General features: G+C 35.7%; 2 protein-coding genes across 2 annotated transcripts in view; both read right to left on the bottom strand.

Annotated features, from left to right (window-relative positions):
• Positions 1-13,698, bottom strand: part of SPARC (secreted protein, acidic, cysteine-rich) — a 92,819-nt gene that overhangs the window by 54,844 nt on the left and 24,277 nt on the right. The window contains exons 2-6 of the mRNA XM_068391659.1: positions 9,126-9,193; positions 5,372-5,467; positions 3,827-3,983; positions 2,614-2,732; positions 480-626 (exon numbers count right to left, since the gene is read on the bottom strand). Coding sequence (XP_068247760.1) covers positions 480-626; positions 2,614-2,732; positions 3,827-3,983; positions 5,372-5,467; positions 9,126-9,191 — 585 coding nt within the window. The 5' untranslated portion in view covers positions 9,192-9,193. The remainder of the gene's footprint in view (positions 1-479; positions 627-2,613; positions 2,733-3,826; positions 3,984-5,371; positions 5,468-9,125; positions 9,194-13,698) is intronic.
• On the bottom strand, positions 10,394-11,578 carry LOC137657327 (uncharacterized). The gene has a single exon (XM_068391660.1). It carries the CDS (start codon positions 11,576-11,578, stop codon positions 10,394-10,396), a length of 1,185 nt encoding a protein of 394 aa, XP_068247761.1.

The following is a 13,698-nucleotide window of genomic DNA, read 5'->3' on the forward strand; positions in this document are numbered from 1 at the left end:
GAGAGAGAGAGAGAGAGAGAGAGAGAGAGAGAGAGAGAGAGAGAGAGAGAGAGAGCCTTATGCCTTATTTGCCTTATTTTATGTTTGGGTTCCCCCAGGTCCCTCAGTGTGAGGCACCTCGTATATCCACCAGAGAGTTGCTAATGCATCTTCCACTGTATTTTGCATCTTCCAGTCTTGGATGGTCTGGGATGAGAGAGAGAGAGAGAGAGAGAGAGAGAGAGAGAGAGAGAGAGAGAGAGAGAGAGAGAGAGATACTTATACCTTATTTGCCTTATTTTATGTTTGGGTTCCCCCAGGTCCCTCAGTGTGAGGCACCTCGTATATCCACCAGAGAGTTGCTAATGCATCTTCCGCTGTATTTTGCATCTTCCAGTCTTGGATGGTCTGGGATGAGAGAGAGAGAGAGAGAGAGAGAGAGAGAGAGAGAGAGAGAGAGAGAGAGAGAGAGAGAGAGAGAGAGAGATAGAGATTCTCACCTTGAATTCCTGGCATTCACCGTAATAATCAATGTGCATGTGGCTGTATTCCTCCTTCTTGCAAGTGGGTTCCTCATCCTCGCACAAGCAACGCTGGCGGTACAGTTCGCAGTCGGAAACCCAGGTTTCATTCAGGTTGCTGCAGACCTGTGGGGAACATGGAGGGATTAGCTAATGGGGAAGGGGAATTTAAGGAAATTGGCAAGATAGATGTGGAAAATAAAAAGGGAATCAGAAAATGGGTCTTGTGAATAGAAAGGAATTGACAAATTGAGTTTGGGAAATAAAAGGGAATTAGAACGTGTGTGGAAACTAAAAGGGAATTAGAACATGGGTGTAGAAAATAAAAGGGAATTACAACATGGGTGTTGGGAACAGAGGGGAATTGACAAATTGAGTTTGGGAAATAAAAGGGAATGAGAACATGGGTGTGGAAAATAAAAGGGAATCAGAAAATGGGTGTTGGGAATAGAAAGGAATTGATAAATTGAGTTTGGGAAATAAAAGGGAATGAGAACATGGGTGAGGAAAATAAAAGGGAATTAGAACATGGGTGTTGGGAATAGAGGGGAATTGACACATTGAGTTTGGGAAATAAAAGGGAATTATAAAATGAGTGTGGAAAATAAAAGGGAATCAGAAAATGGGTGTTGTGAATAGAAAGGAATGGGTAAATTGACTTTGGGAAATAAAAGGGAATGAGAACATGGGTGTGGAAAATAAAAGGGAATCAGAAAATGGGTGTTGGGAATAGAAAGGAATGGGTAAATTGAGTTTGGGAAATAAAAGGGTATTAGAACATGGGTGTTGGAAATATAGGTGAATTGATAAGACTGAATGTTGGGAATAAAATTGAAATTACAAAATATATGTGGAATAAAAAAAGAGGTTTAGAAAATGGATAAGACAAGTGAAGAAATGAAAAGAGAAACAGAAAATATGTGTTGGGATAAAAGGGTATTCACCAAATGTGACGATCAGAGATGAGGTTGTCACTCAAAGACAGGATGAAAGCAACTGAGTAACTTTATTACAGACACTCGCCTTTATATACAAAACTCAATGCAACAGGAAATTTCCTGTTCAATCGGTTAACAGTTAACGGTGAGAAAAAACATGTATGTTATTTCATGTTCTTTTTGGTGCGAGGGGAGAGCGAAGATACAAACATAGTATATACACAAAATTAAATGTCGTTACTATGTACGATCGTGTGACACACGGTTGGTACAGTATACCCTCAATAAAAAGATACTCCAGAATGTTAAAACTGTTTCAGTGTCATACCCTACAGCTGTACCAATTTACAGAATACTACTGTACTTGTGTACTTGTTTACATACATGTGTTTTCTCGTGAACATAAAATTATGGCCTTTCCTATTGCATTTGGCTGTGAAAAGAAACTAAATTAGAAAATTACTCGTCTTTTATCTTGTAAGGTTGTAGGACTTAAACTCCAGCCTGCTTGGGTGATGTGTTGATTTTCCTTGACCTTTAGCTTAGTTTGTTTTACAGTTCTGAGAATACAGAAGTCTGCGAGTTCTTTGCTCTTTTACGTAGTAGAGACTTACATATACTGCGTTTTCTTTAACTAGATGGAATTATTTTATGTGTGTATATATATATATATATATATATATATATATATATATATATATATATACAGTATATATATATATATATATATATATATATATATATATACAGTATATATATATATATATATATATATATATATATATATATATATATATATATATACAGCATGTATGTATAGTCTATACATACATTTATATATATATATATATATATATATATATATATATATATGAATATATATATATACTGTATATATTGTATAAGAAAATAGATGGAGATAGATAGTTATATAGATAGGTAGGTAGAGAAAGAGACAGATAGATAGATAGATAGATAGATTTAACCACCAAGAAATTCTGAACCAAATAAAAAAATTACATACTTTAATACATAAACAACAACATCTTATCAAAATAAAACATCACATTAACCATCTATATAACACACGCAGACCCACCAAGATATCAATTTAATCATTTAATGAACTACATATAATAGATATTAACTAAAATGAATTGATGAAAAGAACTCGCCTTCCTGCGTGGGTCAATTTCCTCCTCGCAGACTCCCTGGCACAGACACTCCCCTTCCCCGTCATCGGAGATAACGCACTCACGGCCTGCGCCGCAGTACATGTCGTTGCAAGGGTCACCTAAGGGAAGTTTGGAAGGTGTTATTGTTAGTGTTGTTGTTGTTGTTATTATTATTATTTTAATAGTTGATTATCTATATATTAGTACGGTAGCGTGAGTTATTTATTTTGTCACGCTTTAAAGAAAACGGAAATCATTTCATGGTACGCTCTTACAAATTCACGCTTTAAAGAAAACGGAAACAATTTCATGGTATACTCTTACAAATTCACGCTTTAAAGAAAACGGAAATCATTTCATGGTACGCTCTTACAAATTCACGCTTTAAAGAAAACGGAAATAATTTCATGGTATACTCTTACAAATTCACGCTTTAAAGAAAACGGAAATCATTTCATGGTATACTCATATAGATTCACATGAGACTTTGATTACTTAACCAAAGCACGTCTTATATACTTTTCCCAATTTTGTCTTTGGCACCTGACTTTTTTTTTTTAAATATTAGACAAAAAATTGAGTCCTATCAATTTCCATAATCTCGATTATAAAAATAATCTCGGGACATTTTATTCAAACATGTATAGGTTGGGAACATGATAATTGGTATTGAAAATATAATTTCGTGTAATTTACACGGTTCCGCTAGTTATTATTATTATTATTATTATTATTGAATGGTACAGTAACTATTATCTTACATTTTACTCAAACCACCCCCTTATAGCAACACCAACTCTCTAATTTTAACCTCAGTTACCACAATATAATCTCGACCATCCACTACATGAAAAGCCAAGATCAACGAAATTTTATAAACAGAAAATTAAGAAACCCGTTAAGAAAAAGAATTCTCTTCACTACAACAATATCTCAGCTTTCATAATTTGTCTAAAACTGACGTAGTTTTAAAATTAAAATCTTCAAACGAAAGAATTGATAAAAACCTTGGAGTGAAATGCTTATAATAGTTTTTAATTACGTAATTTACTTTTTCATTTTTACTTCCCATTCTAGATTTTGAATCAAAATTCCTTATTTTTAATTTCGTATTCTAAACTCCATAGAGGCGAATATCATGCCTTACTGCCTATTTGATTTTGTTTTCAGTGTTCTTTAAAAAAAAACCGTTAAAGAAAATATTTCTCTTCACCTTTTGGCTCCTCCCTCTCATCCTCCTCCTCCTCTTCTCCTGCTTCATCATCATCCTCGTCCGATTCCACTTCCTCGGCCTGGTAATCATCGTCTTCCTCTTGGTCAAGGATAACCGCTGTTTCTTCGTCCTCAACCAGAGCTATTTCGGATTCGATCTGAAAAGAGATGAAAATACAGCAATGGTAATAATAGCAGATTTTATTTCAAGTATCTGGATGGCAAGACAATTGGGAATAAGTGCTGAACAGCAAATTATTAAGTGTATAAAGAATAGACTGTTAAATACATTTAATGTAAATATTATTGGATATAAGAATCGTGTTAAAAATATTTTCACAAATCAGTATGTTTCTAACTTGAAAACATATTTAGAAAAATAATAAAATAAAAGTTTAATTTATCATATATTAATGTTATATAATGTATATACAAAAATGTAAATTATAATTTGTTAAGGAATATTTCTTTATAAAAGGAAAAAATGTATGTTAAGAAAATGTAATTGTATTTTCATAATAAAAGATAAAAAAAAAAAGTTTTACTTTGAGTGGATCAGGCCTTTAGGAATGAGACTTAAAGCGGGGTTACACGTTCGAACAGTTCGACAGGCAAGTGTTTGAAGTGATGTTCGAACGTTTGAACACATTTGGTTGTCGAACACGTTCGTCGCACGGCTCGAAAATAGTCTGTTTTCGCCTGACTTTTGTGGGCGGGGCTTCATTGTCCACAAATCTCGTGCATTTGTAGCTGACTCCATCTCTTCCAACCGTTTGACAAGCAGGTTCGACGAACCTTCGATCGTGTATACCCCGTTTTAAGGGTTTTTTTAATTACTTAAATTGTAATTTAAAAGATAATCCTGAGTTTAGTTAACAATACTAATTCCGATAATCAACTAAATATATAGGCTACACTAACTCGTTATTTGTATTTGAACAATGTTAAACTACTAACAAATACTTTTTATATCTTACAAAGAATATAAGTTTATTATTTTCTTAAGTATTTAATCCAGTTAAGATTATTGAATTAAAAAGTGCAAAGCAATGAAATTCATTTAGGCCTATACTTTCTAGATGCATATCATAATCTTATAGTCTTATAGTCTTAGGTCTATAGTAGTTTAATTATCTAATAAGATGATTGGTGTCTTTTAGAATAAGCTAGTATTATAAAAGCACGGTCTCTTGTTCCTTAGTAGAGCCTGTAACTCTATTTAGGCCTATACTTTCTAGATGCATATCATGATCTTATAGTCTCAAGTCTATGTAGGTCTATTGCTCTAATAAGATGTCTAGAATAAGCTAGTATTATAAAAGCACGGTCTCTTGTTCCTTAGTAGAGCCTGTAACTCTATTTAGGCCTATACTTTCTAGATGCATATCATGATCTTATAGTCTCAAGTCTATGTAGGTCTATTGCTCTAATAAGATGTCTAGAATAAGCTAGTATTATAACAGCACGGTCTCTTCTTCCTTAAAAGCCTGTAACTCCTTTTTTTTAATATATAGACTAGTCTGATTTTTTCTTCTGTAGACCTAACCTCCTCCTCCATTTCGCGAAGCTGCTCGAGTTTGGCCTCTATGTTAGCGATGTGCTTCTTGTGGTCTTCCGTGTACGCCTTCTTGGTACTTTTGCTCTGGAAGCAGAATCAACAGTGCAAAGAGAGGGTGAATATATGCGCATTCAATGGTGCAGGAGAGAACTTATACATTGAATTAGTGCCAGAGAGAATGAATGAACTATAGAATAGGGTCAGAGTGAATTTATGAGCTATAAAATAGTGCCAGAGAGAATGAATGAACTATAGAATAGGGTCAGAGAGAATTTATGAACTATAAAATAGTGCCAGAGAGAATGAATGAACTATAGAATAGGGTCAGAGAGAATTTATGAACTATAAAATAGTGCCAGAGATAATTAATGAACTATGAAATGGTGCCAGAGTAAATTTATGAACTATAAAATAGTGCCAGAGAGAATGAATGAACTATAGAATAGGGTCAGAGAGAATTTATGAACTATAGAATAGTGCGAGAGAGAATGAATGAACTATAGAATAGTGCGAGAGAGAATGAATGAACTATAAAGTAGTACCAGACAGAATAAATGAACTATAGAATAGTGCCAGGGAGAATGAGTGAACTATAGAATAGTGCCAGAGAGAATGAATGAACTATAAAATAGTGCCAGACAGAATAGATGAACTATAAAATAGTGCCAGAGAAAATGAATGAAGTATAGAATAGTGCTAGAGAGAATAAATGAACTCTTAAAATATTAGTGAATTTATGAGCTATAAAATAGAGCCAGAGAAAATGAATGATGTATAGAATAGTGCCAGAGAGAATTTATGAACTATAAAATAGTGCCAGAGAAAATGAATGAAGTATAGAATAGTGACAGAGAGAATAAATGAACTCTTAAAATATTAGTGAATTTATGAGCGATAAAACAGTGCCAGAGAGATTGAATGAACTATAAAATAGTGTCAGAGAGAATTTATGAAGTATGAATAATACTAGAAGGAATGTATGAACTTACGAAATAATGCCAGTTAATTTATGAACTATAAAATAGTGCCAGAGAGAATGAGTGAAGTATAGAATAGTGCGAGAGAGAATGAATGAACTATAAAGTAGTGCCAGACAGAATAGAATAAATGAACTATAAAATAGCGCCAGAGAGAATGAGTGAACTATAAAATAGTGCCAGAGACAATGAATGATGTATAGAATAATGCTAGAGAGAATAAATGAACTCTTAAAATATTAGTGAATTTATGAGCTATAAAATAGTGCCAGAGAGAATAAATGAACTATAAAATAGTGCCAGAGAGAATTTATGAAGTATGAAATAATGCTAGAAAGAATGAGTGAACTTACGAAATAATGCCAGTGAATTTATGAACTATAAAATAGTGCCAGAGAGAATGAGTGAACTATAGAATAGTGCGAGAGAGAATGAATGAACTATAAAGTAGTACCAGACAGAATAAATGAACTATAAAATAGCGCTAGAGAGAATGAGTGAACTATAGAATAGTGCGAGAGAGAATGAATGAACTATAAAGTAGTGCCGGACAGAATAGAATAAATGAACTATAAAATAGTGTCAGAGAGAATGAGTGAACTGTAGAATAGTGCGAGAGAGAATGAATGAACTTTAAAGTAGTACCAGACAGAATAAATGAACTATAAAATAGTGCCAGAGAGAATGAGTGAACTATAGAATAGTGCGAGAGAGAATGAATGAACTATAAAGTAGTGCCAGACAGAATAGAATAAATGAACTATAAAATAGTGTCAGAGAGAATGAGTGAATTGTAGAATAGTGCGAGAGAGAATGAATGAACTTTAAAGTAGTACCAGACAGAATAAATGAACTATAAAATAGTGCCAGAGAGAATGAGTGAACTATAGAATAGTGCGAGAGAGAATGAATGAACTATAAAGTAGTGCGGGACAAAATAGAATAAATGAACTATAAAATAGTGCCAGAGAGAATTTATGAAGTATGAAATAATGCTAGAATGAATGAATGAACTTACGAAATAATGCCAGTTAATTTATGAACTATAAAATAGTGCCAGAGAGAATGAATGAACTATAGAATAGTGCGAGAGAGATTTTATGAGCAATAATAGTGCCAGAGAGAATGAATGAACAATAAATTAGTGCCGGAGAGAATTAATGTACTATAAAATAATGCAAAAAGAATTAGTGAACTATAAAATAGTGCTAGAGAGAAGTAATGAACTATAAGATAGTGCGAGAGAGAGAGAGTGAATGAAGTATAAAATAGTCCAGAGAGAATTAATGAACTCTAGAATAGTGGCAGAGAGAATTAATAAACTCTAAAATCGTGCCCGACAGAATTAATGATGTATAAAATAATGAACTATAAAGCAATGCAAAAGAATGTGATTTGAATTGAAAAAGCGCGAGAGAATGAAAAGAAAGAGTTCTCAAGAAGGTGAATAAATCAAAATAGTGTGGTGAATGAAATGAATGATTACAAGAAAATGTGAATAATTTAAAATTGGGCAAAGATGAATGGATGAATGAATATTCAATTGAACAAGAGAAAATTAGTTAATGTAAGTATATGACGTCATCTCCATTGAAATGATGATCCGAGTTTTAATTTCGTCACCAAAAAAAAAAAAAAAAATTGGTACATTGAAAATTGTTTAAAAGAGAATTAAACAGATCATTATATTCCTCCAAAAAAAATGTAATGTTTAAGCAAAAATTTTATAATTTTCTTCAAATTTGTAACCAGAAATTTGTAATTATATATTTATCTGTAAGTTAAAATCTTGAAAAATAACAAAATTTGATTTTTAAATATGAATGAAAAATTAAATTTCCCAATGATGTAGAAGTAGTGACGAAAAAACTAAACGGATAATCTCAGCCAAGTACTTGTGTGTGGCAGATACAATATTTAATTGAAGTATTGATATAAAGAGTTATATAACGGAGGCTTAAATGTGATATCAACCTCCTCTGATTAGGCCATTGTTCGTGAAGTAAATTCTCAGTACAAAAAGACTAATTATAAAAGAAAATATTGCAAGCACATCTATGTACAAACGTTACATATCTATAGACTTTTTTATAGAGGTTATCTAGAGGCTTTCTATAGTCAATTTCTTTTAGCGAGGCATATTTGCACCGACTCGCAGCGGTGCCCTTTAAGCTCGGAAAAGTTTCCTGATCGTTGATTGGTTAGACAGCGAGGCATGTTTGCACCGACTCACAGTGGTGCCCTTTTAGCTCGGAAAAGTGTCCTGATCGCTGATTGGTTAGAATGATCTTGCCCAACCAATCAGCGATCAGGAAACTTTTCCGAGCTAAAAGGGCACCGTTGCGAGTCGGTGCAAATCCGCCTCGCTAAAAGAAATGGACTATAGTTACATTTGCAAAGGCTTGTAGGGAAAATTAAAGACAGCAATTGGTCTGTATTCGAAGTATAACGAATACAGATCAAGAGTCAGTCTAAGGAAAGGAAAGAAGAGGGTAGAATGACTGTGAAAAGTAGGTACAATAACGAGAGAGAGAGAGAGAGAGAGAGAGAGAGAGAGAGAGAGAGAGAGAGAGAGATGAAAGTGTCGATAAGGTGAAAAAAAAACGAAAATGCTCAAGTAATACTAGAAGGGCAAATTACTGTTGAAATAAACTGGAAAGGAAATTTGAAGAAAATGAGACTGATAGAAAGAAGGAAAACAAGAAGAAAGATGGAGAAGTATTTCATAATACTTACTAAATTATTCTTCCATCATTTAGACATACCTTAGCCAAAGTTGAGGAGACGCAGAAAGTCCCCACCAACAGTAGTACGAGCATCCACGTTTTCATCTCTGAAAGAAAAGAAAAAATTCATTATTATTATTATTACTAGCTAAGCTACAACCCTAGGTGGAAAAACAAGATGCTAAAAACCCTAGGGCTCCGACAGGGAAAATTTCCCAGTGAGGAAAGGAAGTAAAGAGCTCTCCAGCAAGAGAACTCTAACCCAAGTCAGTAGAAGACCGTGGTACAGAGGCTATAGCACTACCCAAGACTAGAGAGCAGTGGTTTGATTTTGGAGTGTCCTTCTCCTACAAGAACTGCTTACCATAGCTAGTCTCTTCTAAGTAGATAAAGTGAAATAGCAGCTACGCATCTCTCTCTCTCTCTCTCTCTCTCTCTCTCTCTCTCTCTCTCTCTCTCTCTCTCTCTCTCTCGTTATTGTACCTACTTTTCAGTCATTCTACCCTCATCTTTCCTTTTCTTAGACTGACTCTTGATCTGTATTCGTTACTCTCTCTCTCTCTCTCTCTCTCTCTCTCTCTCTCTCTCTCTCTCTCTCTCTCTCTCTCGTGTAAGCTGAAACAAGGAAGGCATCTAGACTAAGCAACGTAGTTATTGTCAAGGGCTTTACATGAAGGAACATTATCAACAACCATGTCATTTATCATTATCAGTGTAACAAAACGAAGTTAAAATTGATATTTTGATGATCCATGTTTTTCCTCACTTGCGTTGGACTAGGCGGCGTCAGACGAGTGCATATTCTGCTATCTTGTCGCCCTGCTCTGCACCATGTAGTTATTCTTTTCACAGTCAAAGCTACACAATGCTTTCTCCACTTAGTAGTTATTCTTTTCACAATCAAAGCTACACAATGCTTTCTGCACCATGTAGTTATTCTTTTCACAGTCAAAGCTACACAATGCTTTCTGCACCAAGTTATTCTTTTCACAGTCGAAGCTACATAATGCTTTCTGCACCAAGTAGTTATTCTTTTCACAGTCAAAGCTGCACAGTGCTTTCTGCACCATGTAGTTATTCTTTTCACAGTCAAAGCTTCACAGTGCTTTCTGCACCATGTAGTTATTCTTTTCACAATCAAAGCTACACAATGCTTTCTGCACTTAGTAGTTATTCTTTTCACAGTCAAACCTACACAATGCTTTCTCCACTTAGTAGTTATTCTTTTCACAGTCAAACCTACACAATGCTTTCTCCACTTAGTAGTTATTCTTTTCAAAGTCAAACCTACACAATGCTTTCTCCACTTAGTAGTTATTCTTTTCACAGTCAAAGCTACACAATGCATTCTTTTCACAGTCAAAGCTACACAATGCTTTCTGCACCATGTAGTTATTCTTTTCACAGTCAAAGCTACACAATGCTTTCTGCAACATGTAGTTATTCTTTTCACAATCAAAGCTCCACACTGTTTTCTGCACCATGTAGTTATTCTTTTCACAGTCAAAGCTGCACAGTGCTTTCTGCACCATGTAGTTATTCTTTTCACAGTCAAAGCTGCACAGTGCTTTCTGCACCATGTAGTTATTCTTTTCATAGTCGAAGCTGCACAGTGCTTTCTGCACCATGTAGTTATTCTTTTCACAGTCAAAGCTACACAATGCTTTCTGCAACATGTAGTTATTCTTTTCACAGTCAAAGCTGCACAGTGCTTTCTGCACCATGTAGTTATTCTTTTCACAGTCAAAGCTGCACAGTGCTTTCTGCACCATGTAGTTATTCTTTTCACAGTCAAAGCTGCACAGTGCTTTCTGCACCATGTAGTTATTCTTTTCATAGTCGAAGCTGCACAGTGCTTTCTGCACCATGTAGTTATTCTTTTCACAGTCAAAGCTACACAATGCTTTCTGCAACATGTAGTTATTCTTTTCACAATCAAAGCTCCACACTGTTTTCTGCACCATGTAGTTATTCTTTTCACAGTCAAAGCTGCACAGTGCTTTCTGCACCATGTAGTTATTCTTTTCACAGTCAAAGCTGCACAGTGCTTTCTGCACCATGTAGTTATTCTTTTCACAGTCGAAGCTACACAGTGCTTTCTGCACCATGTAGTTATTCTTTTCACAGTCAAAGCTACACAGTGCTTTCTGCACCATGTAGTTATTCTTTTCACAGTCAAAGCTACACAGTGCTTTCTGCACCATGTCGTTACTCTTTTCACAGTCAAAGCTACACAGTGCTTTCTGCACCATGTCGTTACTCTTTTCACAGTCAAAGCTACACAGTGCTTTCTGCACCATGTCGTTACTCTTTTCACAGTCAAAGCTACACAGTGCTTTCTGCACCATGTCGTTACTCTTTTCACAGTCAAAGCTACACAGTGCTTTCTGCACCATGTCATTATTCTTTCCACAGTCAAAGCTACACAATGCTTTCTGCACCATGTCGTTATTCTTTTCACAGTCAAAGCTGCACAGTGCTTTCTGCACCATGTAGTTATTCTTTTCACAATCAAAGCTACAGTGTAGCTTTCTGCACCATGTCGTTATTCTTTTCACAGTCAAAGCTACAGTGTAGCTTTCTGCACCATGTCGTTATTCTTTTCACAGTCAAAGCTACAGTGTAGCTTTCTGCACCATGTCGTTACTCTTTTCACAGTCAAAGCTGCACAGTGCTTTCTGCACCATGTCGTTATTCTTTTCACAGTCAAAGCTACAGTGTAGCTTTCTGCACCATGTCGTTATTCTTTTCACAGTCAAAGCTACAGTGTAGCTTTCTGCACCATGTCGTTATTCTTTTCACAGTCAAAGCTACAGTGTAGCTTTCTGCACCATGTCGTTATTCTTTTCACAGTCAAAGCTACAGTGTAGCTTTCTGCACCATGTCGTTACTCTTTTCACAGTCAAAGCTGCACAGTGCTTTCTGCACCATGTCGTTATTCTTTTCACAGTCAAAGCTACAGTGTAGCTTTCTGCACCATGTCGTTATTCTTTTCACAGTCAAAGCTACAGTGTAGCTTTCTGCACCATGTCGTTACTCTTTTCACAGTCAAAGCTGCACAGTTCTTTCTGCACCATGTCGTTACTCTTTTCACAGTCAAAGCTACACAGTGCTTTCTGCACCATGTAGTTATTCTTTTCACAGTCAAAGCTGCACAGTGCTTTCTGCACCATGTAGTTATTCTTTTCACAGTCAAAGCTACAGTGTAGCTTTCTGCACCATGTAGTTACTCTTTTCACAGTCAAAGCTGCACAGTGCTTTCTGCACCATGTCGTTACTCTTTTCACAATCAAAGCTGCGCAGTGCTTTCTGCACCATGTCGTTATTCTTTTCACAGTCAAAGTTGCGCAGTGCTTTCTGCACCATGTCGTTATTCTTTTCACAGTCAAAGCTGCGCAGTGCTTTCTGCACCATGTCGTTATTCTTTTCACAGTCAAAGCTGCGCAGTGCTTTCTGCACCAAGTCGTTATTCTTTTCACAGTCAAAGCTGCGCAGTGCTTTCTGCACCAAGTCGTTATTCTTTTCACAGTCAAAGCTGCGCAGTGCTTTCTGCACCATGTCGTTATTCTTTTCACAGTCAAAGCTGCGCAGTGCTTTCTGCACCATGTCGTTATTCTTTTCACAGTCAAAGCTGCGCAGTGCTTTCTGCACCATGTCGTTATTCTTTTCACAGTCAAAGCTACAGTGTAGCTTTCTGCACCGAGTCGTTATTCTTTTCACAGTCAAAGCTGCGCAGTGCTTTCTGCACCAAGTCGTTATTCTTTTCACAGTCAAAGCTACAGTGTAGCTTTCTGCACCGAGTCGTTATTCTTTTCACAGTCAAAGCTACAGTGTAGCTTTCTGCACCGAGTCGTTATTCTTTTCACAGTCAAAGCTACAGTGTAGCTTTCTGCACCGAGTCGTTATTCTTTTCACAGTCAAAGCTGCACAGTGCTTTCTGCACCAAGTCGTTATTCTTTTCACAGTCAAAGCTGCACAGTGCTTTCTGCACCAAGTCGTTATTCTTTTCACAGTCAAAGCTACACAATGCTTTCTGCACCATGTAATTATTCTTTTTACAGTCAAAGCTACACAGTGCTTTCTGCACCAAGTAGTTATTATTAAGCTTTGGAGGTAACTATTTTACAGACAAGCAGTTTCAGTCAGTTGCTGGGCGGAGGGATTCGCCATTCCATCGGCACCTCCTTGGCTTTTCTCTTTACTCTAGCTCTTTTTTCTTCTTCTTCTCTTTTTTCCTAATCTGGTGTATATATTCTTTTCTTTTCTATTCCTTCTTTCTTAATCAGAACGTTTCCTATTATCTTCTTTCCCTCTTCGTATAGCTGCTCTAGTTTTATTATTTTCCTTCTCTCTTTGCTGAGAATATATCCCACGTTGTCTTTCCCAGCTCACAGTGGTTCTGCCCAGTCTTGGGTTCGCCTTACATAAAAAGATTGCAAACGATTTGCAAATGTCACAACCACATATGAAGACGCCGAGTTTACTGAGGAAAACAACCTCACTTGAGATATTTAACTCTACTTATACTATATAAAATATGAACTTAGAAAGAGGTAAATATAGTGAGATAACTAGGTTTTTATTTTCATTAAAATCTTTGAGGTTTTGCCAT

Source organism: Palaemon carinicauda, chromosome 18, assembly GCF_036898095.1.
Source record: "Palaemon carinicauda isolate YSFRI2023 chromosome 18, ASM3689809v2, whole genome shotgun sequence".
NCBI lineage: Eukaryota > Metazoa > Arthropoda > Malacostraca > Decapoda > Palaemonidae > Palaemon > Palaemon carinicauda.

Coding starts and splice junctions, on each gene's coding strand:
- LOC137657327 (XM_068391660.1), bottom strand. CDS start 11,578: ATGGTGCAGAAAGCACTGTGCAGCTTTGACTGTGAAAAGAATAACGAC.